Source organism: Chiloscyllium punctatum, chromosome 11 (assembly GCF_047496795.1).
Source record: "Chiloscyllium punctatum isolate Juve2018m chromosome 11, sChiPun1.3, whole genome shotgun sequence".
Taxonomy (NCBI): Eukaryota; Metazoa; Chordata; class Chondrichthyes; order Orectolobiformes; family Hemiscylliidae; genus Chiloscyllium; species Chiloscyllium punctatum.
In genome coordinates, this window is record NC_092749.1 from 17,731,040 (window position 1) to 17,758,404 (window position 27,365).

Genomic DNA, 27,365 nt, shown 5'->3' on the forward strand with positions numbered 1-27,365 from the left:
TATAAATTTCTGTACCAAGGAGGCATTTTCTAAAGGATATGTGCCTTAAGATTCAACTTCAAAAAGCTTTACATTTTTCACTAATACTCGTGATTCAGTAATGCACTAAACCTGGTGCAATTCCTGCAAGGCAATAGATGGTATATCAAGAGAGGTGCCCAAGGACCAAACTATTTTGTCCTCCTGTGCTTGGAGTCCATCTTAAGCACAGATAAAATTGGCATGTTCCGACCAGACCGTAGAGCTGATCTCTCATTAGACACTGTTAGCTCACACTGTTGGCATCATTCTGCATTGCAAAACAGCCATCCAGCCAATTGAGCTAACCAACTCCCTGCTTTAGGCACACTTCAGGTACCAATCAAGCACCAAATCAATGTTTACCTGTCAGAGCACAATAATTTCGGTCAATGCCAAGCTAGATTGGTCAGCAAGGTGGTTGGGGGGTGTCTGGCAACTGTCTACAGTTCAGTTTTGCAATCTTGCTATTCTACAATAACGAATGACAGAACTAAGCTCTGCCAAATTTATGGGAGAATGGATTCTCTTGCTCTGAATGCAGTTAAAAGTCCTTTAAACACTACTGACAGAATTGGTCTTCCTCAAAACTCAATTTCAGTAAAATTAGTGCCCTTTACCATACATTACCAGGCGGAGTGAAACTGGCTGCATGCCTAATTATAAGTGTGGTTCAAAGTTTGAGAGAAGATTTGTAGCTCGGGTGCTCGTTGTTGTGGTTCTGTTCGCCGAGCTGGGAATTTGTCTTGCAAACGTTTCATCCCCTGTCTAGGTGACATCCTCAGTGCTTGGGAGCCTCCTGTCAAGCGCTTCTGTGCTGTTTTCTCCGGCATTTATAGTGGCCTGTCTCTGCCGCTTCCGGTTGTCAGTTCCAGCTGTCCGCTGTAGTGGCTGGTATATTGGGTCCAGGTCGATGTGTTTGTTGATAGAGTCTGTGGATGAGTGCCATGCCTCTAGGAATTTCCTGGCTGTTCTCTGTTTGGCTTGCCCTATAATGGTAGTGTTGTCCCAGTCGAATTCATGTTGCTTGGCATCTGTGTGTGTGGCTACTAAGGATAGCTGGTCGTGTCGTTTCGTGGCTAGTTGGTGTTCATTGAATTCCCAGAGGCATGGCACTCATCCACAGACTCTATCAACAAACACATCGACCTGGACCCAATATACCAGCCACTACAGCGGACAGCTGGAACTGACAACCGGAAGCGGCAGAGACAGGCCACTATAAATGCCGGAGGAAACAGCACAGAAGCGCTTCACAGGAGGCTCCCAAGCACTGAGGATGTCACCTAGACAGGGGACGAAATGTTTGCAAGACAAATTCCCAGCTCGGCGAACAGAACCACAACTATAAGTGGAGTTTTACAATATGGATCTGCACCAACTATAAACTGGTGAGTGAATCCCCAAACTAATTCTAATTAGCTTTTACAACTTTTCCAAATAGCAGCATGAAAGGCAAACAGTGCTAGGGAATTTGAGCAGCTCATGGTGACATTTCAAGCCAATGTGTACTTAAGGTACTTTTCTAGTAACTGGCAATATTATGGCACCTGGATATGCATTTTTCAACTGTGGCAAGCTTGCATGAGTTGGTGCTGCTCTGGCTGCATCAGGATCCATGACATGAACAAAGCTATCTTGAAAAAAGCCAGGATTTGAACTGGTGCTTCAGCATTGCTCACTAAATTGAGTGTGTGTGCCATTGACAACTGATCACAGAATTGGTTTCATAAATTGGCTGATCAAAACTGAAGTAGAAGGATTTTTAATGAGTAAGGGAATCAAGGATTAATCAAAAATGGCAGGAAAGTGGTGTTAATGATTATCAGATCAGCCATGATTTCATTGAATGGCAGAACAGAATACTAAATGGCCTACTTCTGCTCCTCTATCTATGATCTTAAGAAGTTGTGGCTAACACTCTCCTTCTAAGATTAAAAAACCATGAGATAATGCTGAATCTGTACATGACAATGATAATTGGAAGTATACTATATGCTCCTGAATTTCCTAATATACAAAGAATATTGGAGCCAAGTAAAGGTTTCAACAGGAATGATCTCTGGAAGGGCTAAAAAAAAAAGGAGTGTATTGTGAAAACTAAGCAGGGAGGTGTGGAAATCTAATATAGTAGCAGTTTTCAAGTTAACACAATGGTTTGAAAACATAGTAATAAACTGGCATGCCGGGGGAGGAGGTTGTACCGCCAGCAGGATGTACTTTAATAGTGCAATTTCTCTACACTCAAGACAAATTCAGCCTCTGTTCTCACTAGAAGGGAACTGCAATAAACTGTAGGTGCTAAAGGGGTGTCATAAGGCAGTTTGCTGGGTTACAGCCCAGTCAAATTTGAATAGCTGTGGCATTGAATCAGTCTGCAGGCAGGGGAGGCTAGAAGTCAGGTTTCTGTCAATCCTTTTACTTTTACTCTTGCCTGCTCCTTCAGGTTTCATGATACTATAGGTTTTACAGAATTATAAGCACATACAGCAGAAACATGCCTGCAACAGGTTTCTGAATGAGTTACCCGATTAATTGCCCTCCCTTACTCCTGCTCCATAACTCTGCAAATGCCTCCTTTTTAATGTAGCAGCCTCCTGGCTGTTAAAACACACAGACTACTAATTTGGCCAAACAGCAAGAAATGCTGGGTACATTGGCCAAGTAAAACTCTGAAGTCACAAAACCACACACCAGACACATTGCAAAGACAGCAATGAAAGTAGCATAATGAAAAAGGCAATAGTTATCTCCAACAATTTATATTACTAAACAAAGAAGAAAGTTAAAAATCACAAAACACCAGGTTATAGTCCAATAGATTAATTTGGAAGCACTAGCTTTCGGAATGCTGCTCTTTCTTCAGATAGTTGTGGAGTAGGACCATAAGACACAGAGCTTATAGCAAAAGATTACAGTGTAATGTAAGTAAAATGATATATATAACAAACCTCGAACCTCCACAACCACCTGATGAAGGAGCAGCACTCCGAAAGCTAGTGCCTCCAGCTAAGCCTTTTGGACTATAATGTGGTGATGTGTAATTTTTAACTTTGTCCACACCAGTCCAACACTGGCTCCTCCACATCATGGCAAACAAAGCAGGGCCCAGACAGAAAGGCACTAGGTCCTGCTACACAAAGAAACAAACAGTAGCAGCCATCCAAATAAGTGATGCTGTTTCAAACTCTTAAGTGAGTCTCCCTGATTGGCAAGAACTATAGGAAGTTTCAGACAACCATCTAAAAAGAGTGCACCTGCAGACCGCATTCTTTCATCATCTGGAAACCTTCTAGGGAGATCAGTATGGCAAAAGGCAGAAACTTGCTGACCATCCAGAAAAATAGAGAAGAAAGAGAAAGCAGCTTCACAGTCCCAAAGACACAGCTAGAGAGAAGGAGAGAGAGAGAGAAAAACTGCATAAATCTACAGGAGACCCAGGAATTATTGTCGGCTTAAGGGACCAAATAAAGCTATTGTAACTTGTTTCCTAATAAAGTTGGGGCTGTTTATCAATGGCACCAGCTTGTGTCTGCAGTGATTTGACCACTTCAGTATTATAGGGATCTGAGCAAATTCATTCATAGCATTCTGGTTGGAGTTGTGTAAATTGTTTTGAGGAGGAACTATAAAACATTAAACACATACACAATTTCTATTGAAGATTACAATTGAACCTGTTTTCGCCATCCTTTTCAGGCAGTGCATTTTAGGTCAGGCCAACTCTTGTGCAGAAAAGAATACAATTTCCTTCATTTTCTGTTGCCAGTTGGAACAGTTTTTCTCTACTCTATCAAACCACTTGGAGGAAGAGTTTATTGACTGGCCTACAATGGTCTCTTCAGGGACCAGGGGTTTGGTTACTTCAGATTCTGGTACAATTAGGAGTGCTTGGCACAATGTACTTTTTATTGTGCATCAGAGTCCTACAAGCAGCCTGCCCATTTACAAGCCTGCCTGTTTACAGCATTAGACAAGCTTTGATTATTAATAGGGCAACTGAGGAGAACACTGCCCTTCCACTAAGTAGTTTTAGAGTCCTGGCCATCAGCTTTTCAGAAAGATGCATGTGAATTGAATTTCTCCCCCATTGACTCAGTGCAAAGGAATGGTACATAGATGCTTTCTCATTCACAGTGTACAGGTAGTTTTGGTATGATGCGCGTTTTGGCAGCACAATTTGGCTATAGCATCGCGGAAGAATTAGGAAATGGTATTTTTTGAGAACGCTTACCTCTGTTCGCAATAGCACAATTCCAATAGTTTGTGCATTTCATTTCGTGCCAGGATCTCCACAACATTCTGCGCATGCACTACATTGGTGCCAGTTTTCATGCTGTTCTGTACATGCACCAATGTCCATGCCGAAGTCTCTGCACTGTTCTGTGCATGCACAATGTCAGCGCCAGTCTTCGTGCCATTCTGCGCATGCACCTTCAGCTGCCAACAGAGCAGCTTTCTATGAAAGGTACTGTACCGAGACTAGCTTTCTTACATTTTTTAAATGTACTGTGTTAAATTTAATTTTGTTTCATTAATAATTATGATTTCAACCTTCATTCAGGCTGTGCCATACTTTACATCAGACTTTTGGGTGATTTTTGAGTAATCGTGAGTGTATCTTTGGCCGGTTTGCCCCTAACCCCACTTTTCCCATCGACCCCATTATTTCTATTAAGCAATTATCTGTTAAGGGACGTTTCACTGGAATGCAATTACCCGTACTTCAAATTACGAGTGCCCTACTAGAAGTGGTCATTGAAAAGAAATTGCAGCATACTCCATCCACTCCACCCAAGAATTCCTGAAGACCAAAGACACTAAGATAGAAGATGATGAAATAATAGCCTCCATTGATGTAACAGCCCTGTTTACATCAATCAACATTAACCTGGCCAAGGAAATACTGACTAGGAGAAAGTGAGGACTGCAGATGCTGGAGATCAGAGCTTAAAAATGTGTTGCTGGAAAAGCGCAGCAGATCAAGCAGCATCCAAGGAGAAGGAGAATCGACATTTCGGGCATAAGCCCTTCTTCAGGAATGAGGAGGGTGTGGAAATACTGACTACGCTGTTAGAAGACCCAAAAACACATACACCAAACACCATTAACTTCATTAACAAGGACAGTATTATCAAGCTAGTGGACCTATGCCTTACCACACACTTCATTTTCAACAATAAAACCTACAGAAAAACCAACAGAACACCCATGGGATCTCCAATATCAGGGTTCTTAGCAGAGACAGTAATGCAGAGACTTAAACAAACAACTCTGCCAACCATCCAACCCAAACTTTGGGTCCATACGTGGATGACACCTTTGTCATCACTAAGTGAAACAAATTAGAGGTAACATTCAAGACCATCAACAATACCCTTACTGGCATAAAATTCACTAAAGAGGAGGAAAGCAACAACAAACTGCCATTCCTAGATGTCACAGTAGAGCAAACAGCTAATGGGGAACTTCAAACCAGCGTCTACAGGAAAACAACACATACGGACCAAATATTGTACTACAGACTCAATCATCCTAACACCCACAAACGAAGCTGCATCAGAACATCATTTCAATGAGCCAACACACACTGCAGCATAGAGGAACTACGCAGAGCAAAGGAAAATCGCCTATACCGTGTATCCAAAAAGAATGGGTATTCATTCTTTTTGAATGAACACAGTCCACCGATTTCTCAGCAACAAACACAAACAAGCAGACACAACACGTCCAGAAACCCTAACCACTCTCCCCTACATCAAAAACACCTCGGAAATGACTACTCAGACCCCATGGCATCATGGTAGCCCACAAACCCACCAACACACTGAAACAGCAGCTAATGAACTTGAAAGATCCTATACAGACAATGAACAAAACTAATGTCATTTACAAAATACCGTGCAAGGGCTGTAATAAACACTATATTGGACAAACAGGCAGAAAACTAGCCAACAGGATACATGAACACCAACTAGCCACAAAAAGACATGACCCTCTCTCACTAGTATCCTCACATACAGTGGAGGAAGAACATCACTTCGACTGGGACAACACATCCATCCTAGGACAAGCCAAACAAAGACATGCACGAGAATTGCTAGAAGCATGGCATTCCAACTGGAACTCTATTAACAAACACATCGAGTTAGAAGCCATCTACCACCCCCTGAGAAAAGGAATCGGAAGTGACTTCGCCACAGGAAATGACATCACCAACCCAAAGAAACCCAAACGTATAAATAGAAAGCAGGAAATTTCAGCATTGCTTCGCCTGAGGCCCTCTGAAGATGTTACTTCGTAGAGTGACGAAACATCTGGAAATGAACCTTCCAGCTTAGTGAGCAAACCTACATCCAAAACCTCAACCTGAGCTACAAATCTTCTCAAAACTCGCTAATTGCAGCATAATTTAACCAGAAATGAGAAGTAAATTAAACGTGTACAGGAAAAGGAAATGTGATTCAAATGGATAGAGTCACTTTAATTGCTAGCACTGGCAAAGATACATTTTGTAGTTATGGTTTGAATTTAGTATGAAGAGCTAGAAATGACAATAAATGCGGCAAAGATCAATCTGTGAAGTCATGATGTGCAGGTGCCCGTGTTGGACTAGGGTGAACAAATTTAAAAATCATGCAACAACAGGTTATAATGCAACAGGTTTATTTGGAAGCAGTAGCTTTTGGAGCACTGCTCCGCCCATCAGGTAGCTGTGGAGCAGGATAATAAGACATAGAATTTATAGCAAAGGATTACAGTGTCAAGAAACTGAAATGATATATTGAACAAACCTAGACTGCTGTTTAACAATATATCATTTTAGTTGCATGACACTGTAATCGTTTGCCATAAATTCTGTGTCTTATGATCCTACCTGATGAAGGAGCAGCACTCCCAAAGCTCATGCTTCCAAATAAACCTGTTGGACTATAATCTGGTGTTGTGTGATTTTTAAATCTGTGAAGTGAATAACTTGTCTTTGGAGGCTGGAAAATACACATTAACAAAGTAGGTAATACCATGAGAAAGGAGTGGGAGATCGACAAGTTTATGGAGAAAACTGGAGATATATTCTGATTGAGCACATCAAGGCTGGAAATACTAGAGATGATTTTCTAGAAGAAAAACAGCTTTATATTTTGAAAAAATGTAAAACTGGAACCTCCATACCTTAAAAGTCCTGTCTTCAGAGATCGATACAAGTATGTTCGATTGCCAAGGGCAAAACTCTGCAGCAGTTACCACACCAAGATGACCTTCTAAGACTGCCAAAATATCTTCCTGCTAATGGAGCATTAAACACTGCCATATGAGTGGGCCAGTTTTACAAGATTATATATTTCTCTTTTTAACCTAATATCCTATCACCCGCATGTTAATGTTAAAAGGTTGTATTTATTCATCATTAACAATCTATTAAAAAATTGATGATTAACTTTCTTTAACTATACATAAGAAAAATGCATAAGATTTAGATCATTATTTTAATTCATTAAATATGCTTAATAACTTAATGGATGAGGATACACATGACGGTTGTGCAAGTTTCTGCATACAGATCTAAAATGATATATTTTGATGGAAAGAATGAGGAAAGAGGAACAAATGAGGAAAAAGGGTGCAAAAGCTAGGATACCCAGAGAGATGCATGTACGAGTCACTGAAGTTGGCATGGCAGATTAAGAAAGAGGTTAATAAGACATATGGGATCCTGATTTTTATAAATAGAGGTATAGTCTACAAAATCAAAGAAGTTACGGTGAACCTTTACATAGTCTCAACTGGAGCAGTGTGTCCAATTCTGGATGTCACACTTTAGGAAGGATGTAAAGCTTTGCAAAGGGCATAAAAAGGATTTTTAAGAATAGTTCCAGGGATGAGAGACTTCAGTTGTACAGGTTGATTGAAAAAGCTGGGCAAGTTCTCCTTAGAGAAGCTTCAGAGGGGATTTCAAATAGGTTAAATCATGAGGAGTCTGGGCAGAGTAGATTGGAGAAATTGTTTCCATTGATGGTTTTCATTGTGACTTAAAGGACACTGATTTAAAGTGAATGGTAAAAGAACCAAAAGAACATGAAGGAAGTCATTTTCACACTGTAAATAGTTAGAATGAGGAATGCAACACCTTAAGAGTGCGGTGGATGCAGAGTCAATCGTGCCTTTCAAAATTGAAAGAAATGCAGGGCTCCTGTGGAAAAAAAAGGGAATGGTACTGGCTGAGTTTCTCTTGCAGAGAACTGGCACAGAAACAATGGAATGGATGACCTCCTTGGTGAACCATTATATGATTATAACAGCATAATAATCAAGGGTTAACAATATAATGTCCTTAAATGTTGTTCTGCCAGCTTAACTGAACAGAATTATATTCAACTTCTGTTCGCATGGCAAATTATATGCAGGGCACCATTAACTTTGCAATAACACTTAGACAACTCAGAAAACCAACTTATTATGTGAATTCAAATGCCACACTACTGCAGGTGAAGAGGTTTATTAATGTTAGGATTGAGTAATATTGTATATTGGGTAGTTTCAAAGAAATCTTTCTCTCCAGAAGTAGCAGTCACCACTTGACAAATACTCCCCGTTCTCTCCTTCATCTACTCCAGAAAGACCCTCCTATTTAAGTGTAGAAATGTAGGGAGAAGCTTGGTGACACAATGGTCTAGGTTTTCTGCCTGGATGAAATTAAAATTTTATTTCAATAAATGAAACGCACTTCTACCACTTTCCCTTTTCGAACCCTGGATACAAAGACCACCTCTTCTGCTCTGAAGTCTGGTATTCTAAGAGGGACCTCACAAGGTTCACCATCTTCTCATTTTACAGACTCATCACCCCTTCCCTTCTGCAATACATTCTCAAATCCCCTTACTTTGGTAAAAACAAAAAAAGTGCAGATGATAGAAATCTGTAAGAAAAACAGAAAAGTGATGGAGGAACTCAACAGGTCTGATAGGATCTGAAGAGAGCAAAACAGAGTTAACGTTTCGAGTCCAGTGCCGCTTTGGTAGCAGCCAGTTGTTCTGTGACTGGCTAAACCAGGCAGGCATCTGCCACTTTCTATCTGTTTTGGATGAGCAGCAGATAAGCAACATGCAGACAAGCTTGGCAATTAAGATAAACTGGGCCGAAAATACAGGCCTATGTATGCACTCTGCATTTACCTGCTCTCCAACTTGAACCATCCTAGGAGTTAAAACTGACGGCAATAATTCAGTTTCACTAAGCTCTAAAATAAGGTAAGCAATAATGATGTTTTTAAACTCACCTTGCAGTTCAACACATAGATTTTGTTGTCTGCGCAGGTTATCAAGGTTTGGTCATCTGGACTAAAGCATAAATATAAAACTTTTCCCAGCAGGGTTCCTACAACATTTCCTCTAGGGTCCAAGCCTGCAAGTATCAAATCAAAAATTACAGAAGCACAAAAATTACAGATATTAAGCCAAGGCTTTAGTGACCAGTAATTCTTTCTACATTCTAAACAGAGTTGCAGAAGATATTTGACAATGTGACACAGAGGAGACAACACTAATAGAAAATATTAAGTACAATTCAGCACACTGGATTAAAAAATATACAGAGGGAAGGAAACAGGAAATTTCTTCAGGCAGTGGGAAGAGTATTGCATTGCTCCTCATGATTAACATGGGGATAGTGCAATAAACTGGTGCTGAAGTAGAAGATCAACAACGATCTCACTGAATGCCAGGTGACCCTTCGAGTCTGCTCCCACATTCAGTGAGGTCGTGGTTGATCTTCTACTTCAACACCGGTTTCCTGCACTAACCCCATGTCCCATTAGAAGACAAGAGTTTCCTTTTCTAACTATGTAAACCAATGGTTTGGATATATGACAAGAAGACATATTTTATCCTTAAAGAAGAAGCACAGTAAATCATTCTAAAGATCAAAGCATGTGACATTGGGATGTTGATAATATGAAATGAACAAAAGTTAGGAGATGATTTCAGTATCATTAAATATGGTTGCTGCATGTTGTGGTATCATGAAGTCATGTAATTTCTTCTGTTGTAAGGGAGAACTACAGATTCATGATTCTGACTTCACTAGAAATACCAAATAAAGGATATCTCCTTGCAATTATTCACAATGTTGCCACATATTTGGGATGGTTTTGACTTTGTGGGATAGTGTAAAGGAGACAATGGCAAATCATTGCCTAAAATGGAAATAAAATTTGGTTGAGATGCTGTTGATTCACTGTTATCCATTTTTTACCATCATGGTCATCCATCCCTGATTCTGTCTAGACACTGATTTTTCTATTATTCCTAAATTATCTTAACAAGTGTACAACTTAAATTGGCAATAGCACAATCCCATGTCACTGCTCCACACTATCTAAGCATAAATAACTTTTCCCTGTATCGAGATTTCATAAAATAACTCCATCTTTCTCACTGTCCACATGATGAATAATTAATCATCCTTGGTGCTTTAATTGTTGCAACATATTAGTATAATGTATAACCTTGTTGGAGACTCATTCGACATGCTTCCACATCCCATATAATGACATAATCTTCAGCTGCAGAACACAGAAGTGTTGGTTCATTGTGGTTTCCAAATGCCAGTGCAGTAATTGATTGATGGTGGCCTTTTAACTCCAAGGTCTATAGAAAATAGATGCATGGAACCATCAATTACTTTAGACTTAAATAAGAACATGGACTTGAACCACTGCATTCAGAATATTCCAAACGCAGGGCATACTGAATAAAATACAATTAATTAACTAGGATGGAAAGATTCTGGATTATTAATTTCTCCATGTTACTGCGATTGTTTGCTACTTTAACCTATTTCCCACCCAACTGAGGCAGCCAAACTTGGTTCTAAACAAACAAGACTGATTTTTGTTCCATGATACTAAAACAATCTACAACTCCATGTTTTATTTGAAGATAAGCAAACATATATCATACCCAAACAATCTGCAACTTAATGTTTTATTTGAAGAAAAGCACCCCTGGAGAATCAAATTCACACTTGTTTTGAAAAATGAATGAACACACAGCTTTTATATGCAAATAACACTGTAGGATTTTTTTAATATTTGTCAACCATTCATTTCAGTAGCATGTTCATTTATAAAACTCAAGCTACTCAGCCTTAAAAAAACAGATGACTTCAACCAAAAATCATATGGTTATTTGAAAGTCGCACCAGGATAGCAAAAATATGTGAAGAGCGTTTATTTCTGCAATTTTTAGTGTAACTACAGAGTAAAGGCAGCATAGTGTTGCTTCTTTGCAAGGATATTCACATGTAACTGATTTTGTACTGAGGCATTGATATACATTAAATTTCTTAGATTATTTGTGGTGCCTCCAAGATACGAGAAAAACCCACAGCCAACCTTTTACATGCTCCATCTATCACTAAAGAAGAGCTCAAGCTAGTCAGCTGTATTTACATCATTAAAGTGCTAGCATAGATTTATACATCCAAAGTCTTAGTCATGGATCATCCAACAGTCAACTGACATCAGTGTAACGGAGATCTCTGGAGTCTGACGTGAACGGTCTTTAATTTTCCTTGCAGAAACCTGAAAATTGCTTGGGACCCTCTCCCTATGCAATCAAAGGAACAAGCAACTGAAATGGTCTCTCCAAAGTTCACAGCACTGTTCTGCATGATAATGGAAAAAAAGCATCAAAGAAAACAATGTCTAAAGCTAAGGCACAATGGCAAATGACAGCAGCCAATTGGCTGGGACCCCATGGTGACACTGCAATTTTATGCCTACCAAAGGACAACCAGCTGCACAGGAATTTTTTTACGTAGCAGTTATTCAAGAAGTGAGAGGAAATTATTGTTTTTTCCTGCATGGTTGGGATTAGATTCAACAAATTGTCCTGCTTATTAATATCTATGTTGAATCAGAAACCATTTATAGTGTTACTCACATGATCACTGTCACTCAACAACATAGTTTGGATTTTCAATTTGCCACCTAGGAATACACAGTGGCACTGTAATTCAGTTACCCTTTATACAATCAGCTCAATTTTCACAGTGATTGAAATTAATTTCAATTTTGGATGAAATATAATCTGCAAAGCATTTTAAACCAAGGCAGCAAGTTGAAAATATATCCCTCAACAACGAAGGAAAACTAATTTATGTTTTTACTGACTATTTGCGAATTTTGTATGGTGCAGAGTTATCACCCGTAATCATATTGCCAACTTATGTTTTGTTCTTTCACAAGGTGTAGGTGTATTGGTTTGTCCATCTGTTGCCCAACTCCAATTGCTTCGAGAAGGTAATGGTAAAACATCTTTTTCAACCACTGCAGTCCATGAAGGACAGGTACATCCACAGTGGTGTTACGGAGGGAGTTCAAGGATTTTGATCCACTGACAGTGAAGGAACAGTGATATATTTCCAGTTCAGGATGATGCATGAAGGGAAATTGGCAGGCTTGGCATTCCCAAGCATTTGTTGCTCTTGTTCTTTTAGATGATAAAGACTGCACATTTAAAAGATGCTGTCAGAGGAAGTTTGAATAATTGCTGCTGTGCATCTTGCATATGTTGCATACTAATGTCACTGAGCATTGTTGATGGAAGGACTGAATGTTGAGGTTGGTGGTCAAGATGCCAACCAAGCGGACTACTTGGCCTGGATGGTTTCGAACCTGTTGCAGCTGCATTCATCCAAGCATGTGGAGTGTATTCCATCACATTTCTGACAAGTGGACTGGTTTTAAGAAATCATGAGATGAGTTACCTGCCATAAAATTCCAAGCCTTTGACCTGCTCTTGTAGCTACAGATATGGCTAAACAGCTACTATATGGCTGTTCAGTTCAGGATGCCAGAATTCAAAGTAAGCATTTAAATAACCTGAAAGATCTGCTGTGATAAATTTCAAAACTTCTAGTCCTGTCTGCAGTGAATTCTAGTCCTAAGCATAAAATCAGTCCACTATTTGGCACTAATTTGAGCTTATGGTCATTCCTGCTTTTCAAAAATAGTTTTTAATTGATATTTAAAAATGGGCATAAACACTGCTACTTTCTCCCCACCCCCACCCTCCTCTCACTTATCTCTCCACCCTTCAGGCTGTCTGCCTGTATTCCTTATGAAGGGCTTTTGCCTGAAACGTTGATTTTACTGCTCCTCGGATGCTGCCTGAACTGCTGTGCTCTTCCAGCACCACTAATCCAGAACTTGGTTTCCAGCATCTGCAGTCATTGTTTTTACCTACAGGGAGAATGTGCAAACTCTACACAGACAGTCGCCCGAGGTTGGAATCATACCAAGGACCCTGCTGCTATGAGGCAACAGTGCTAACCACTGAGTCACTGAGCCACCGTGCTGCCCCTAAAAGAGTCAGTTAAACCCTGCTCATCCACTCATAACATAGTATTAAACTGACCTTTTGTTTTTAAACTCTGTGATTCCAAATGAGCAAATATATTAACACTATTGTCAAATGTGAATTAATATGAATTTAATTTCAATCCAATTTCTACTTAGCAAAGCTCTTGACCCACTGTATTCTTAGACCACATTTCTCTGAAAAGAAAATTACCTGCAGGATAGGATTGTGGACATTCCAAACACACACTTGTTTATCACAAGGGAAAGCACAATATTTCCAGCAGCAAGCAAGTTGAATATGTGACAATGGAGTACTGGACTGAACACAATGCTTTTCTGTAATAATTTCTTTCAAATAATCATTTTTCACACTCTGGTGGATAGTGGTACTTCCCCACATTCTAAAAATAAAATGAGAAGCATTATCGAATTTGCAACCATAAAATAATGGAGTTTTACAAATATCAAATAGGAATTGGGCACCATCTCTACTTTAATGCATTAAAATACCATTGCCAACATTACTATATATCAAGTCACATGAAGCCAGAATGACTCAGTGTCAGTGTCTCTCTTTGAATACAAAGAAGGACCAGTGCTGCCCACAAGTCTCCCTTGACAAGATAACAGATTGTAAACTCATTTTGCCAAGAATTCCATTCATGAATCTAAATGGTTTACAATTCCCAAATCCACCCAGGGAAATCTCAATTCTGATCCCACTGACCACTCTAATTAACTCATCCACAATCCCTGCCACTGTCCAGCCTGATCCTGATACTGAATACTTAAGCACAGTGGCAAATGTAAACAAGTATTCCCACTCACGTACATCCCAATCTACAGCTTTCCTCCTACAGCTTTAATTATAGGAAAGTTATGAATGCAAAAGCAGAAGACCATAGTTCTGATTTGAAGTTAAATCTTAAGTAATCCCTGTTGCAGGTTAGAGAATTGCAGACCAAGACAGGCTACAGTAATGGAGGGGGCATCCCGTTACAGATTACCAAAGTCATGCTTCTGGACATCAGATGAAGGCTATTCAGTTTAGTTCACAGTCCAAATAGATGGTTTCTCATTAAGTCATAGAGATGTACAGCATGGAAATAGACCCTTCAGTCCAATTTGTCCAAGCCGACCAGGTACCCTAAAATTAATGTAGTCAGCATTAATTAAGTGTTTGCCAGCACTTGGCCCACATCCCCCTAAACCCTTCCTATTCATGTACCCATGCAGATGCCTTTTAAATGTTGTAATTTTACTGTCCAGACTTGTGCAGAGAGTGGTGGGCACGTGGTACAGACACTCAGTGCCCAATCTGGTTGCAGAAACAGCAAGGAATTAGCATGGTTGCTCTCTAGCCAGTCAGTGACACAGAGTAGGCGACACATGGTCTATTTGCTTAGTTCTTAGTCTGGTGGCAAAGAGGAGGAGGTTCATGGCCTGGATGCCCAGAACTCAGTCTGGTAGAAAAGAGAGTGAGGAAATTGTATGTTTGCTCTGTGTCAAGTCAGTGACAGAGAGTGGAGGACACATAATCAAGTTTCTCAGTGTTCAGTCTAGTGGCAGAGAGGATGAGTTTCATGGTCTGGGTGCCTAGTGCCCACCCTGGTTGAAGAGAGAGCAAGAAATGATATGTTTGCTCAGGGCCATGTCAGTGACAGAGAGTGTGGGACACATGGTCTGGTTGCTCAGTGCTCAGTCTGGTGATAGACAGACAGGAGGGGTGGGTGGACTCAGACTGGTTGCTCAATGCCCAGTCTGGTTGTTCAGCATCTAGTCTGATTGCATAGAATGGAGAACATGGTCTGGTTACCCAGTTCTGAATTTTGTGGCATAGAATATGTTGTGACAGGGGAGCACAATTTAGTTATCCAGGGTGATAACCGAAAATAGGGGCATTGAATAGAGTTTTGTTGCCCAATTCCCATTCTAGTGGCAGAGAGTAGGCAACATGGTCTGGTTACCCAATGCCCAATCTGACTACCTAATACCTAGTCTAGATCCAATGCCCAGTCAAGTTCCCCAGTGGCCACTCTGATTAACCAGTGTTCAGTCTAGTTATCCACTGTCAAAACTGGTTATTCAATGACCAATCTGGCTCCCCAGTATCCAATCTGCTTAGCCAATGCAGTCTGGTTTCCCAACATTCACTAGTTTAGTTATCCAGTGTCCAGTCTGGTTACTCAATTTCCAAACCAGTATCAATAGTCAAGTCCGGTGTCCAGTCTGGTTTCCCAAAAGCTAGACTGGTTTCCCAGTCTGGTTCCCAAGTGTCCACTCTGATTCCCCTGAGCCCACCTAGTTCCCTACAGTCCAGTTTGATAATTCAGTATCAATTCTAATTCCCCAATGTCTAGTCTGGTTCGATTTCCCCAGTGCCCAATCTGTTAAGCTCAGTGTCCAGTTTAGTTCCTAGCATCCAGTCTAGTTCCCCAGTATCCAATCTAGTAGCCAATGTTCAGTCTCATTCCCTGTCCTCTGGTCATCCAGTATCCATTCTAGTTCTGCAATGTCTAGTCTAGTTACCCAGTGTCCAGTCTGGTTAGCCAATGTTCTACCTGGCTCCTAGCTTCCAATTTAGTTCTCATTGTCCAATCTGATACATATTGCCTAGTCTAGTTCCCCTGTGTCTAATCAGGTTACTCAGTGCTCAGCCTGGTTCCCAGTGGCCAGCCTGGTTCCCCAGTACCTGTCTTGATACCCAGTGCCCAGTCTGGTTATCCAGTGCCCCCCAAATGGGATACCCAGTGCCTAGGATACTGATTAAGGATGATCAGCCATGATCATATTGAATGGTGGCGCAGGCTCGAAGGGCAGAATGGCCTACGCCTGCACCTATTGTCTATTGTCAGTCTGGTTACCCAATGCCCCCCCAAGGGATACCAAGTGCCCAGTTTGGTTACCCAATGCCTCCCAATGTGATACCCAGTGCCCAGTCTGGTTATTCAATGTCCCCCAATGGGATACCCAGTGCCCAGCTTAGTTACCCAATGCCTTCCAATGTGATACCCAGTCTGGTTATTCAATGCCCCCAAATGAGACACCCAGTGCCCAGTCTGATTACCCAATGACCACCAATGGGATACCCAGTGCCCACAATGGGACACCCAGTGCCCAGTCTAGTTACCCAAAGTGATACCAAGTGCCCAGTCTGGTTACCCAATGCCCCCTAATGTGATATTCAGTGCCCAGTCTGGTTACCCAATACACCCAATGTGATACTCAATGCCCAGTCTGGTTATCCAATGCCCCCCAATGGGTTACCCAGTGCCCAGTCTGGTTATCCAATGCCTCCCAATGGGATACACAGTGTCCAGTCTGGTTATTCATTGCCCCCAATGTGATACCCAGTGCCCAGTCTGGTTACCCAATGCCCCCCCCCCCCAATGAAATACCCAGTGCCCAGTCTGGTTATCCAATGCCCCCAATGTGATACCAATGCCCAGTCTGCTTATCCAATGCCCCCAATGTGATACCCAGTGCCCAGTCTGGTTACCCAATGCCTCCCAATGTGATACCCAGTGCCCAGTCTGGTTACCCAATGTCCCCCAATGGGATACCCAATGCCCAGTCTGGTTATCCAATGCCATCCAATGGGATGCCCAGTACCCAGCCTGGTTATCCAATACCCCCCAGTAGGATACCCAGTGCCAGGTCTGGTTACCCAATGTCTCCTAATGTGTTACCCAGTGCCCAATCTGGTTACCCAATGTCTCCCAATGTGATACCCAGTGCCCAGTCTGGATACCCAATGCCCCCCAATGGGATACCCTGTGCCCCCCAATGTGGTGCCCATTGCCCAGTCTGGTTATCCATTTCCCCCCAAATGGAATACCAATACCCAGTTCTGGTTACCCAATGCCCCCAAATGTGATACCCAGTATCCAGTCTGGTTATCCAATGCCTCCCAATGTGATATCAATGCCCTTCAATGGGATATCCAGTGCCCAGTCTGGCTACCCAATGCCCCCCCAATGTGATACCCAGTGCCCAGTCTGGTTACCCAATGCCCTCCAATGGGATACCCATTGCCCAGTCTGGTATCCAATGCCCCCCAATGGGATAACGATTGCCCAGTATGGTTATCCTTTGCCCTCCAGTGGGATACCCAGTGCCCAGTCTGGTTACCCAATGCCCCCACTGTGATACTCAGTGCCCAGTCTGGTTATCCAATGCCCCTCAATGGGATTCCAATGCCCAGCCTGTATACCCAATGCCCCCCAATGTGATACCCAGCACCCAGTCTACTTAGCATCCAAGTAGCTTCGAAATCGACGTTTCGGGAAGGGCTTTTGCCCGAAACGCCAATTTCGAAGCTACTTGGATGCTGCCTGAACTGCTGTGCTCTTCCAGCACCACTAATCCAGAATCTGGTTTCCAGCATCTGCAGTCATTGTTTTTACCCAGTCTACTTACCCAATGCCCCCGATGTGGTACCCAGTGCCCAGTCCGGGTATCCAATACCCCCAATGGGATACCAAGTGCCCAGTCTGGTTATCCAATGCCCCCCCGAAAGGGATTCCCAGTGCCCAGTCTGGTTTTCCAATGCCCCCACAATGGGGTACCAATTGCCCAGTCTGGTTACCCAATGACCCCCAATGTGATACCCAGTGCCCAGTCTGGTTACCCAATGCCCCCCACTCCCCATGGGAAACCCAGTGCCCAGTCTGCTTATCCAATGCCCCTCAATGCAATACCAACTGCCCAGTCTGGTTATACAATGCCCCCCCGAAAGGGATTCCCAGTGCCAGTCTGGTTTTCCAATGCCACCCCAATGGGATACCAAGTGCCCAGTCTGGTTACCCAATGCCCCCCCAATGTGATAGCCAGTGTCCAGTCTGGTTACCCAATGCCCCCCACCACCCACCCCCATGGGATACCCAGTGCCCAGTCTGGTTATCCAATGCCCCCAATGGGATACCCAGTACCCAGTCTGGTTACCCAATGCCCCCCAATGGGATACCCAGTACCCAGTCTGGTTACCCAATGCCCCCAATGGGATACCCAGTACCCAGTCTGGTTACCCAATGCCCCCCAATGGGATACCCAGTACCCAGTCTGGTTACCCAATGCCCCCCAATGGGATACCCAGTACCCAGTCTGGTTACACAATGCCCCCCAATGGGATACCCAGTACCCAGTCTGGTTACCCAATGCCCCCCCAATGCGATACCCAGTACCCAGTCTGGTTACCCAATGCCCCCCCAATGCGATACCCAGTACCCAGTCTGGTTACCCAATGCCCCCCCAATGCGATACCCAGTGCGCAAACTGATTACCCAATGCCCCCCAATGGGATACCCAGTGCCCAGTCTGGTTACCCAATGCCACCCAATGGGATACCCAATACCCAATCGGGTTACCCAATGCCGCCCAATGGGATACCCAGTACCCAGTCTGGTTACCCAATGCCACCTAATGGGATACCCAATACCCAATCGGGTTACCCAATGCCGCCCAATGGGATACCCAGTACCCAGTCTGGTTATCCAATGTCCCCAATGGGATACCCAGTACCCAGTCTGGTTACCCAATGCCCCCCAATGGGATACCCAGTACCCAGTCTGGTTACCCAATGCCCCCCAATGGGATACCCAGTACCCAGTCTGGTTACACAATGCCCCCCAATGGGATACCCAGTACCCAGTCTGGTTACACAATGCCACCCAATGGGATACCCAGTACCCAGTCTGGTTACCCAATGCCCCCCCAATGCGATACCCAGTACCCAGCCTGGTTACCCAATGCACCCCCAATGCGATACCCAGTGCGCAAACTGATTACCCAATGCCCCCCAATGGGATACCCAGTGCCCAGTCTGGTTACACAATGCCACCCAATGGGATACCCAGTACCCAGTCTGGTTACCCAATGCCCCCCCAATGCGATACCCAGTACCCAGCCTGGTTACCCAATGCACCCCCAATGCGATACCCAGTGCGCAAACTGATTACCCAATGCCCCCCAATGGGATACCCAGTGCCCAGTCTGGTTACCCAATGCCCCCCAATGGGATACCCAGTGCCCAGTCTGTTTACCCAATTCCCCCCAATGGGATACCCAGTGCCCAGTGTGGTTACCCAATGCCCCCCAATGGGATACCCAGTGCCCAGTCTGGATACCCAATGCCCCCCAGTGGGATACCCAGTGCCCAGTGTGGTTACCCAATGTCCCCAATGGGATACCCAGTACCCAGTCTGGTTATCCAATGTCACCCAATGGGATACCCAGTGCCCAGTCTGATTACCCAATGCCCCCCAATGGGATACCCAGTGCCCAATCTGGATACCCAATGCCCCCCAGTGGGATACCCAGTGCCCAGTGTGGTTACCCAATGCCCCCAATGGGATACCCAGTACCCAGTCTGGTTATCCAATGTCACCCAATGGGATACCCAGTACCCAGTCTGGTTACCCAATGCCACCCAATGGGATACCCAGTGCCCAGTCTGGTTACCCAATGCGGTAAAAACAATGACTGCAGATGCTGGAAACCAGATTCTGGATTAGTGGTGCTGGAAGAGCACAGAAGTTCAGGCAGCATCCAAGTAGCTTCGAAATCGACGTTTTGGTTACCCAATGCCCCCAATGGGATACCCAGTACCCAGTCTGGTTACCCAATGCCCCCCAATGGGATACCCAGTACACAGTCTGGATACCCAATGCCCCCCCAATGGGATACCCAATGCCCCCCAATTGGATACCCAGTACCCAGTCTGGATACCCAATGCCCCCCCAATGGGATACCCAGTACCCAGTCTGGTTACCCAATGCCCCCCAATGGGATACCCAGTACCCAGTCTGGTTACACAATGCCCCCCAATGGGATACCCAGTGCCCAGTCTGGTTATCCAATGTCACCCAATGGGATACCCAGTACCCAGTCTGGTTACCCAATGCCCCCCCAATGGGATACCCAGTACCCAGTCTGGATACCCAATGCCCCCCAATAGGATACCCAGTACCCAGTCTGGTTACACAATGCCCCCCAATGGGATACCCAGTACCCAGTCTGGTTATCCAATGTCACCCAATGGGATACCCAGTACCCAGTCTGGTTACCCAATGCCCCCCCAATGGGATACCCAGTACCCAGTCTGGATACCCAATGCCCCCCAATGGGATACCCAGTACCCAGTCTGGTTATCCAATGTCACCCAATGGGATACCCAGTACCCAGTCTGGATACCCAATGCCGCCCAATGGGATACCCAGTACCCAGTCTGGTTACCCAATGCCCCCCAATGGGATACCCAGTACCCAGTCTGGTTACACAATGTCACCCAATGGGATACCCAGTACCCAGTCTGGTTACACAATGTCACCCAATGGGATACCCAGTACCCAGTCTGGTTACCCAATGCCCCCCAATGGGATACCCAGTACCCAGTCTGGTTATCCAATGTCGAGAAACGTTGTGCAGTGTGTCGCGAGGTGCCGCACGTTCCCGAGCAGGTCCACGTGCCGCGGGAGGCTCGCGGATTGCGCGCGTGTCCGTGCACGTGCGCCGGCGGTTGGTGTCAGAGTCCGGCCTCTCCCCCCTCCCCCCAGCCCAGCGCCATTCCCATCCCCGCTCACTCTCCGGGTCGAGGATGAAGTGCCTCGCGGACTTGGCTCCTCGTTGCCGCTTCTTCCAGCCGCCACAGAACCCCGCAGTGTCTGGCTGCGAGGCGTTAAACAAGGGAGCGGTCCGCACTCCAGTGATGACCGAGGCCCGCCTCCCCTCAGCGTCGCTCCGGCTCCCCGTCTCCCATGGCAGCGGTGCCCATGCGACGGCACGTCACGAGGGTCGAAAAGGTACGGCGAATCAGGGCGGAAGCTGACCAACTCAAAACCGAAGCAGTTCAACATTTCGAGTCCACTGACCCTTCTTGAGAACTGAAACCATGGTGGCAGAGAAACAAAAACAACGTAGCAGGTATTTACCAGCCATGATGCACAATTGTGGTACCTTTTTTGTATAAAGTTTGTGGGAAACTACCTGTTAGAATAAATATAATAACTTACAAAATAACTTCCTGCCTAGCAACAATTAAGTCACCTCTGTTGTACAAGAACATTTTTCCTTATACATATTTTACAGTCAGGCAGCCCAGAGATGTTACTGCATCCCTCTGGAGCAGGTGAGCCTTGAACCCAAGCCTCATTGCTCAGAGATAAGGATGCTATCAGATCACCATAACAGTCTTTGTGTTGTTTATATATCTTTCTGAAGCAACTGCTCTATTCAAAACTCAGTTGGGTCAGGACACTCCCAAGGCAACAGAAACTTGTTATGAATGCCCTGAAAGTAGCCCTGGAGAAGTCAAATATGTCTGTCAACCAAAATGAAGATTGACCATCCTCTAGAGACTTTGTCAAGAAAATGCTGAGGTGAAGTAAGGCATTGGAGGAACTGCAGAGACCTCCAAACAGCCTGTCTATAATTCTGAGGAGCAGGGGAGTCAACATTTCGAACATAAGCTCTTCATCAGGAATGTAGGGGTCCCAAGGAGGCTGAGTGATAAATGGGAGGAGGTGGGGTGGGGATGGGCAGAAGGTAGATGAAGGTGGGAGGGTGATGTTGATAGTTCAGAGTCGAGGGTGGAGTGATAGTTAGGAAGGAAGATGAACAGGTAGGATAGTTCAAGAGGGCGGTGCCAAGTTGGAGAGTTGATTTAAGATAAGGTTGGGGGAGGGGAGATGAGGAAGCCAATCAGGAGACACTGGCTGATGAAAATAAGTAGCCTGTGTTGGCCGCAAGGTCCCGTACGTTTCCCCCCCCCCCCCCCCCCCCAGGAATCTGTGCCCCACAACCTGTTCCTTTTAAGCATGTAAAAAGGCGGGCCCTGTATAGACTGCTGCTGCACACCGTCCACCTCTTCTCCTTCATCCACCGCCCGGACACGCCTTGGCGTGCCCATTTGCCACCGGGCGGTGGGGATCCCCAGTGGAGGGCTCTCTACGCGGGAGTCCTCCCCCTTTCTCTCGGGGATCTGGGGTGGAGGGTGTTGCACGCAGCAGTCCCCTGCAACCGCAGATTGCGGTGGTTCACGGACTCCCAGCCCAACTGCTTGTTCTGTGGCGCTGTGGAGTCCGTGGACCATGTATACATTGGGTGTGGGCGTTTGCACTCCCTTTTTGATTTTCTCAAAAACCTTCTCCTCTGCTTTTGGCTGCACTTCAGTCCCACGCTCCTGATCTTCGGGCACCTGGTACGGAGGAGGGAGGGCAGGTCCGAGGACCTCCTCGTGGGTCTGCTCCTGGGCCTGGCCAAACTGGCCATCAACAGGTCCAGGCAGCGGGCCGTGGAGGGGGTCGTTAGGGCCGACTGCCTGCCCCTCTTCCGGGGTTACGTTAGAGCCCGGGTGTCCTTGGAGAAGGAGCACGCGGTGTCCACCGACACCCTGGAGTCGTTCAGGGAGAGGTGGGCGCCGCAGGGAGTGGAGTGCATCATTTCTCCCTCCAACTCTATTTTGATTTAGTCCCTACCCTCCCCTTCACTGTTTTGCTCACACAGCATTGCCCTGTGGTTTGAAGGGCAGTGCTTGTCACTGGCCACTCGGGTGTTTTTCATATCTTCCTGGTGGTGGAAATTGAATAAAGATTTGTGCACTTTGTGTCTTTCACTGTGTCTCACACCTGCACACACACACCATGGGTGCTGGGGAAAAAATAAGCACTACCGCACTTAGGCGGTAGTGTGGGAAAAAAAAAGGAAGAAAAAAAATAAGTAGCCTGTGTTGGCCGCAAGGTCCCGTACGTTTCTCCCCCCCCCCCCCCCCCCCCCCAGGAATCTGTGCCCCACAACCTGTCCCTTTTAAGCATGTAAAAAGGCAGGCCCTGTATAGACTGCTGCTGCACACCGTCCACCTCTTCTCCCTCATCCACCGCCCGGACACGCTTTGGCGTGCCCATTTGCCACCGGGCGGTGGGGATTCCCAGTGGAGGGCTCTCTACGCGGGTGTCCTCCCCCTTTCTCTCGGGGATCTGGGGTGGAGGGTGCTGCACGCAGCAGTCCCCTGTAACCGCAGATTGCGGTGGTTCACGGACTCCCAGCCCAACTGCTTGTTCTGTGGCGCTGTGGAGTCCGTGGACCATGTATATATTGGGTGTGGGCGTTTGCACTCCCTTTTTGATTTTCTCCAAAACCTTCTCCTCTGTTTCTGGCTGCACTTCAGTCCCACGCTCCTGATCTTCGGGCACCCGGTACGGAGGAGGGAGGGCAGGTCCGAGGACCTCCTCGTGGGTCTGCTCCTGGGCCTGGCCAAGCTGGCCATCAACAGGTCCAGGCAGCGGGCCGTGGAGGGGGTCGTTAGGGCCGACTGCCTGCCCCTCTTCCGGGGTTACGTTAGAGCCCGGGTGTCCTTGGAAAAGGAGCACGCGGTGTCCACCGACACCCTGGAGTCGTTCAGGGAGAGGTGGGCGCCGCAGGGAGTGGAGTGCATCATTTCTCCCTCCAACTCTATTTTGATTTAGTCCCTACCCTCCCCTTCACTGTTTTGATCACACAGCATTGCCCTGTGGTTTGAAGGGCAGTGCTCGTCACTGGCCACCCGGGTGTTTTTCCTATCTTCCTGGTGGTGGAAATTGAATAAAGATTCGTGCACTTTGTGTCTTTCACTGTGTCTCACACCTGCACACACACACCATGGGTGCAGGGGATAAAAATAAGCACTACCGCCTAACTGCGGTAGTGTGGGGGTTTAGAAAAAAGGAAAAAAATAAATAAATAAATAAATAAATAAACAGGCCCAGCACTTTGTGTCTCTAAAAAAAATTAAAAAAAAAATAAGTAGCCTGTGTTGGCCGCAAGGTCCCGTACGTTCCCCCCCCCCCCAGGAATCTGTGCCCCACAACCTGTCCCTTTTAAGCATGTAAAAAGGCGGGCCCTGTATAGACTGCTGCTGCACACCGTCCACCTCTTCTCCCTCATCCACCGCCCGGACACGCTTTGGCGTGCCCATTTGCCACCGGGCGGTGGGGATTCCCAGTGGAGGTGTCTCTACACGGGAGTCCTCCTCCTTTCTCTCGGGGATCTGGGGTGGAGGGTGCTGCATGCAGCAGTCCCCTGCAACCGCAGATAGCGGTGGTTCACGGACTCCCAGCCCAACTGCTTGTTCTGTGGTGCTGTGGAGTCCATGGACCACGTGTATATTGGGTGTGGGTGTTTGCACTCCCTTTTTGGTTTTCTCAAAAACCTTCTCTGCTTTTGGCTGCACTTCAGTCCCACGCTCCTGATCTTCGGGCACCCGGTACGGAGGAGGGCGGGCAGGTCCGAAGACCTCCTCGTGGGTCTGCTCCTGGGCCTGGCCAAACTGGCCACCAACAGGTCCAGGCAGCGGGCCGTGGAGGGGGTCGTTAGGGCCGACTGCCTGCCCCTCTTCCGGGGTTACGTTAGAGCCCGGGTGTCCTTGGAGAAGGAGCACGCGGTGTCCACCGACACCCTGGAGACGTTCAGGGAGAGGTGGGCGCCGCAGGGAGTGGAGTGCATTATTTCCCCGTCCAACTCTATTTTGATTTAGTCCCTACCCTCCCCTCCACTGTTTTGCTCACACAGCATTGCCCTTTGATGTGAAGGGCAGTGCTTGTCACTGGCCACTCGGGTGTTTTTCATATCTTCCTGGTGGTGGAAATTGAATAAAGATTTGTGCACTTTGTGTCTTTCACTGTGTCTCACACCTGCACACACACACACCATGGGTGCTGGGGAAAAAATAAGCACTACCGCAGTTAGGCGGTAGTGTGGGGGTTAATAAAAAGAAAAAAATATATAAACAGGAGATTACACAGCATTGCCCTTTTTTTGTGAAGGGCACTGCTTGTCACTGAAAACAAAAATAAGTAGCCTGTGTTGGCCCCAAGGTCCCGTACTTCCCCCAGGAATCTGTGCCCTACAACCTAAGCTACCTCCGGAATTTTAGTTTTGTCCCTTTTAAGGACACTGAATGGTAAGGTCCTAGAGAGTGTTGCTGAACAAAGAGACCTTGGAGTGCAGGTTCATAGCTCCTTGAAAGTTGCAGGCAGATAGGATAGTGAAGAAGGTGTTTGGTATGCTTTCCTTTATTGGTCAGAGTACTGAGTACAGGAGTTGGGAGGTCATGTTGCAGCTGTACAGGACATTGGTTAGGCCATTGTTGGAATATTGCGTGCAATTCTGTTCTTCCTATTGGAACTATGTTGTGAAACTTGAAAGGGTTCAAAATGGATTTAAAAGGATGTTGCCAGGGTTGGAGGATTTGAGCTATAGGGAGTGGCTGAACAGGGTGGGGCTGTTTTCCCTGGAGTGTCAGAGGCTGAGGGGTGACCTTATAGAGGTTTATAAAATTGAGGGGCATTGATAGGGTAAATAGGCAAAGTCTTTTCCCTGGAGTTGGGGAGTCAGAAACTAGAGGGCATAGGTTTAGGGTGAGAGGAGAAAGATATAAAAGAGACTTAAGGGGCAACATTTTCACGCAGAGGGTGGTGCATGTATGGAATGAGCTACCAGAGGAAGTGGTGGAGGCTGGTACAATTGCAACATTTAAGAGGCATTTGGATGGGTATATGAATAGGAAGGGTTTGGAGGGGTATGGGCCGGGTGCTGGCAGGTGGGACGAGATTGGGTTGGGATATCTGGTCAGCATGAAGAGGTTGGACCAAAGGGTCTGTTTCCATGCTGTACATCTCTATGACTCTATGACGTAAAAAGGCAGGTCTTGTTTCGACTGCTGCTGCACAACGTCCACCTCTTCTCCCTTATCCACCGCCCGGACACGCATTGGTGTGCCCATTTGTCACCGGGCGGTGAGGATCCCCAGTGGAGGGCTCTCTACACAGGGGTCCTCCCCCTTTCTCTCGTGGATCTGGGGTGGAGGGCGCTGCAAGCAGCAGTCCCCTGCAACCGCAGATTGCGGTGGTTCACGGACTCCCAGCCTAACTGCTTGTTCTGCTGTGGAGTCCGTGGACCATGTATATATTGGGTGTGGGCGTTTGTACTCCCTTTTTGATTTTCTTAAACACCTCCTTCTCTGCTTTTGGTTGCACTTCAGTCCCACGCTCCTCATCTTTGGGCACCTGGTACAGAAGGGGGAAGGCAGGTCTGAAAACCTCCTTGTGAGTCTGCTCCTGGGCCTGGCCAAACTGGCCATAAACAGGTCCAGGCAGCTGGCTGTGGAGGAGGTCGTTAGGGCCGACTGCCTGCCCCTCTTCCGCAGTTACGTTAGAGCCCGGGTGTCTCTGGAGAAGGAGAACACGGTGTCTATCAACACCCTTCAGGGAGAGGTGGGCACTGCAGGGAGTAGAATGAATTATTTCTCCTTCCAATTCTATTTTGATTTAATCCCTGCCCTCCCCACTCACTGTTTAATCACACAGCATTGCCCTTTGATGTGAAGGGCACCGCTTGTCACTGGCCACTCGATGTTTCTTTTCTTCCTGGTGGTGGAAACTGAATAAAGATTCGTGTACCTTGTGTCTTTCACTGTGTCTCACGCAACATGGGTGCGGGGGAATAGATAAATACTACTGCAGTTAGATGGTAGTGTGGGGGTAATCAAAAAAAAACAAAAAGTAAACAGGAGGGAAAAAAAAGGAGCCAGTGCCCCACAACCTGAGCTGCCTCCGGAATTTTAGTTTCATCCCCTGCAGCGTCGTATCATGGCAGGCCTTGTACAGGCTGCTGCTGCACACCATCCACCGCCTGGGCACGCCTTGGTGCGCCCATTTGCCACCGGTTGGTGGGGATTCCCAGTGGAGGGTTCTCGCGTGGAAGTCCCCCTCCCTTCTCTTGGGGATCTGGGGTGGAGGGTGCTACATGCAGCGGTCCCCTGCAACCGCAGATAGCAGTGGTTCATGGACTCCCAGCCCAACTGCTTGTTCTGTGGAGTCTGTGTACCATGTACATATTGGATGTGGGTACTTGCACTCCCTTTTTGATTTCCTTAAAAACTCTCTCCTCTGTTTCTGGTTGCACTTCAGTTCCATGCTCCTGATCTTTGGGTACCCGGTGCGGAGGGGTGAGG

At 46.0% G+C, this 27,365-nt stretch overlaps 1 protein-coding gene across 7 annotated transcripts in view; it reads right to left on the bottom strand.

The window, feature by feature from the left end:
• wdr27 (WD repeat domain 27) overlaps positions 1 to 21,153 on the bottom strand; it is a 491,161-nt gene extending 470,008 nt beyond the window's left edge. For 5 of the 7 annotated variants that reach the window (XR_011961786.1, XM_072580376.1, XM_072580374.1 and 2 more), the window contains exons 1-5: positions 20,962 to 21,153; positions 13,593 to 13,782; positions 10,523 to 10,664; positions 9,296 to 9,420; positions 7,192 to 7,305 (exon numbers count right to left, since the gene is read on the bottom strand). Coding sequence is in view for 6 of the 7 variants with exons in the window: in XM_072580376.1 (XP_072436477.1) it covers positions 7,192 to 7,305; positions 9,296 to 9,420; positions 10,523 to 10,664; positions 13,593 to 13,781 (570 nt within the window). In the remaining variant the exon portion in view is untranslated. The remainder of the gene's footprint in view (positions 1 to 7,191; positions 7,306 to 9,295; positions 9,421 to 10,522; positions 10,665 to 13,592; positions 13,783 to 20,961) is intronic. The other 2 variants (XM_072580375.1, XM_072580377.1) reach the window with 2 other exon arrangements.
• Between the last annotated feature and the right edge of the window lie 6,212 nt (positions 21,154 to 27,365).